Source organism: Notothenia coriiceps, unplaced genomic scaffold (assembly GCF_000735185.1).
Source record: "Notothenia coriiceps isolate Sejong01 unplaced genomic scaffold, NC01 NC01_scaffold00021419, whole genome shotgun sequence".
Lineage (NCBI taxonomy): Eukaryota > Metazoa > Chordata > Actinopteri > Perciformes > Nototheniidae > Notothenia > Notothenia coriiceps.
In genome coordinates this window covers 1991-5129 of record NW_011354120.1, presented here as the reverse complement: position 1 = coordinate 5129, position 3139 = coordinate 1991, and the positions used below count along the sequence as shown (strand labels likewise).

Here is a 3139-nt window from a genome sequence, read left to right as displayed (position 1 = left end):
AGTTGCTGGTGTTTTTATGCCATTTTTGTCAAGAAAAATCACTTGAATAATATTTAGTATTATATTTAGGTTCACACTAGAAATATTTTATATTTAATTTTCACTATTTATAATTTTTGATTTTTTTTTTACATTTTGAAAAAAACGTTTTGAACATATTTTCCCAAAGATCTCCGCTATTCTGAGACCCTCACAGTATTCCAGTCCCTTTTCAAAACTCATCTCTTCTCCTCTTGCCTACTCATAGCCCACCCCCCATCAATCCATGCCGGTTGATCAAGTTTGATAGTCCTATACCCCCCACCCTAACCTTCCCTTATATTGTAAAGCCATTTTAAGTCCTTGAAAAGCCCTATACAAATATAATGTATTATTATTTATTATGATTATACTGACAGGTTTCAGATCTTGCTGTGTGAAATAATCTTCCTGAGAGGTGTCACTTGTGATGTAGTCTGTGTGGTCCACAGTGAATGTATTCCTGACAGCAACAGGTGATAAGAATCAAAGGATCCCATAGGAAATGCATGCGGGTGATTTTTGACCCACTTATGGAAGCTTGGGGTAGAAATACAAAAACTACAATTTCTTAAAATTTAAATTTAAAATTTGAATGGCATGATATCCAAAACATGTTTTTTGACAAATAGCTGGAACATGAAATGATAAAAAAAATGTAATTACAAAGATACTTCAAGAAAACCAGGTCCAAAAAGACCCACTTGTGCGTCTCAGGGTTAAGGGCGTGTGAAATGAGTGTATTCTGTGTTTATGGCAGTAAACGTGTGAGGAAGTACCCTCTTCTGCAGTTTGGCGTGTTGTAATTCTAAATGCTGCTTCTCCCTGACTGCAGACAATGTTGCGTTCCCACCTTGATCAATTAAACAGGAAAGTACAGCATATCAGTAAGGAAGCAGGTGACTGAGCAGCACACGACACATAAGAATGATGTTGTGCAAAAAGCTGATTTGCATGGAGTGCACTTGTTTACCCAGCTTCTCTGAGACGGGCTGCACAGGTTTGGGCTTATTTTCCTCTTTCCACTTCTGGAGGTCCTCCAGTTCTTTCTGAGCCACTGCAGATAACACAGAGCTTTGTTACTTAGGAAATACATTTCAACATCTAGGAACATTATTTGGTGTTTGAAGGATGCAATGTCGGCATACTCATTTGAGTCTTGCTTCGTCGGGATTCATTGGGCGGGATCATCGTAAACCCAACTGAGCTGAGGATGGAGACAGAGAGAGAGTGTTAGTGGAACATTGGTCCTTCATGAAAACTGTGTCTGCAGCTGTGAGGATAAAAAAAAAACGGTATACTTGGTTTATATTCTTCGTCTCGAATCAGATTCGTCCAGGTATAACTTCATTCTGTACTGATAGGCCCATAACTCGTACACGTGTTTTTGGTGTGTAAGAAGCACTAAATACAAGTTTGGAAAGTCTTTCAAAAGTAAACAAGTAGACAGGTCTCTGTTCCCATGATAAACCCAACTACCTTGGATTTCTAATGTGTAAAATGTAGTTATATATATTCAACTCCAATACATGACAGCTATAGCTACGGGTTTCATGAAAAGATGTAACATACACAAATGAATGCTTAGTACATACAATATTAGAATTAGAATACAAGATGGATCCAAACAACAACTTGTGCATCAAAACCGTTAAAATGCTATTTCATGAAGACAATAAGTTATGGTTTTATATATCACTGGTTGTTTTCAGTGTTGTTTTATTAAAACTTATGTATACAAGTACATTTAACATATGCTTAAATGTTAAGATATACTACTTAAGACCTTATACATATTGTTAACCCTGGTAAAGGCATTTGTTCAAAACTGATTGTTGTTTTGGCTAAAAGATGATGAGTAAAATAAAGAATAGAAATGCTGCTTTCAAGAATGAGAAATAATAATACAAGTAGGATGCTGCCTTCAATTAAGACACAGTAACTTCTTTATCTTGTAAACATTTGACTTTATGTTGCCTTCAGGTCATGTTGTATATTTCTGCTTTCCTAAAGTGGCCTTTTATTTTTCGATTAGCCCAAATAAATGAAATGATTCATGCATTTTATTTGCTGAGTACAAACTTTCCCGAACTTATTACACGTGTTTTTTTTTCGTGTTAAGAACAAAAAAAGTACTATGTGTTCAACAGATACCGTTTGTTGTTGTGCTACATTAGATAAGCAGTTGCGGTTTCCGGGAAACAGTGAAGGCATTGTATCTCTCTCTAATCCAGTAAAACGAAACTGAAAGTTAGCAGCGGAAAACTCAACTAAAAATATGTTTTTACCATCCAGTCTATGTTTTTTACTAATCAAATATTACACCAACATAGTACATATTAACTAAACTAAATAACAAAAGTTAATATATGTTCCTTTGCACTTTTATTTTTAAATTACACCGCGTGTCAGGGACAAAAACATGGACTTCAAATTCGAAATACTGAGTAGGATTTTGATCATAACTCACTATTGAGGCTCCCGGTTGTTCGCAGGTGTGTTCCGGGCTTCAGGGTCCTCTCTTCCGGGGTCTACAGGTGTCTGATCACCCCCAGATGTTCCAGATGTTTCAGGTGTTCCAGGTGCGGTTCTCCCGGGGTTCTGCTGGTTCCTGTAGTCCCTCTGGTTCTGATAAGGATCCATGTCTGTCTCTCAGAACAGATGGTAAACAGGAACAGGGTCACTGAGATGCTGTTCTGTAGATTCAACTAACCTGTTATGTGTTTACTGCACATACAGCGGGGGGAGGGATTAATGGAACAGCGCCTTCTGCTGGAAGAACAGGGGGATGGAGGTGTTCATTTAAAGGCCCAGTCTGTCAATTTGTGGACAGAAATCATTTATCTTATACTTTTCATTTTGTATTTGTTATTATTATTACTACTATATATGTATGTGTATTTGTATTTCCCTTTTATTTGATGTGTCTCATTGTAATGACGCCACACCTCAGGCCATTATGATTATAATGTATTATTCTTATTCATTTTCTCTCTGTGCTTGTAGTTAAGTAATTGATATGTAAACTGAGATACATAGATATCTTGCTACATGAATAAAGTGAGATTATTGTCACCCATGGAGAGATGTATGCATACTTGTCAACCCTCCCGATTTTATT

General features: G+C 36.7%; 1 protein-coding gene across 1 annotated transcript; it reads right to left on the bottom strand.

Annotated features, from left to right (window-relative positions):
- Positions 1 to 699: 699 nt before the first annotated feature.
- On the bottom strand, positions 700 to 2767 carry epsti1 (epithelial stromal interaction 1). The gene is made up of 4 exons (XM_010780196.1): positions 2489 to 2767; positions 1167 to 1225; positions 992 to 1075; positions 700 to 871 (listed from the first exon to the last, which is right to left on the bottom strand). The coding sequence occupies exons 1-4, from the start codon at positions 2659 to 2661 to the stop codon at positions 738 to 740; spliced, it is 450 nt and encodes a 149-aa protein (XP_010778498.1). The 5' UTR covers positions 2662 to 2767; the 3' UTR covers positions 700 to 737.
- Positions 2768 to 3139: the final 372 nt, after the last annotated feature.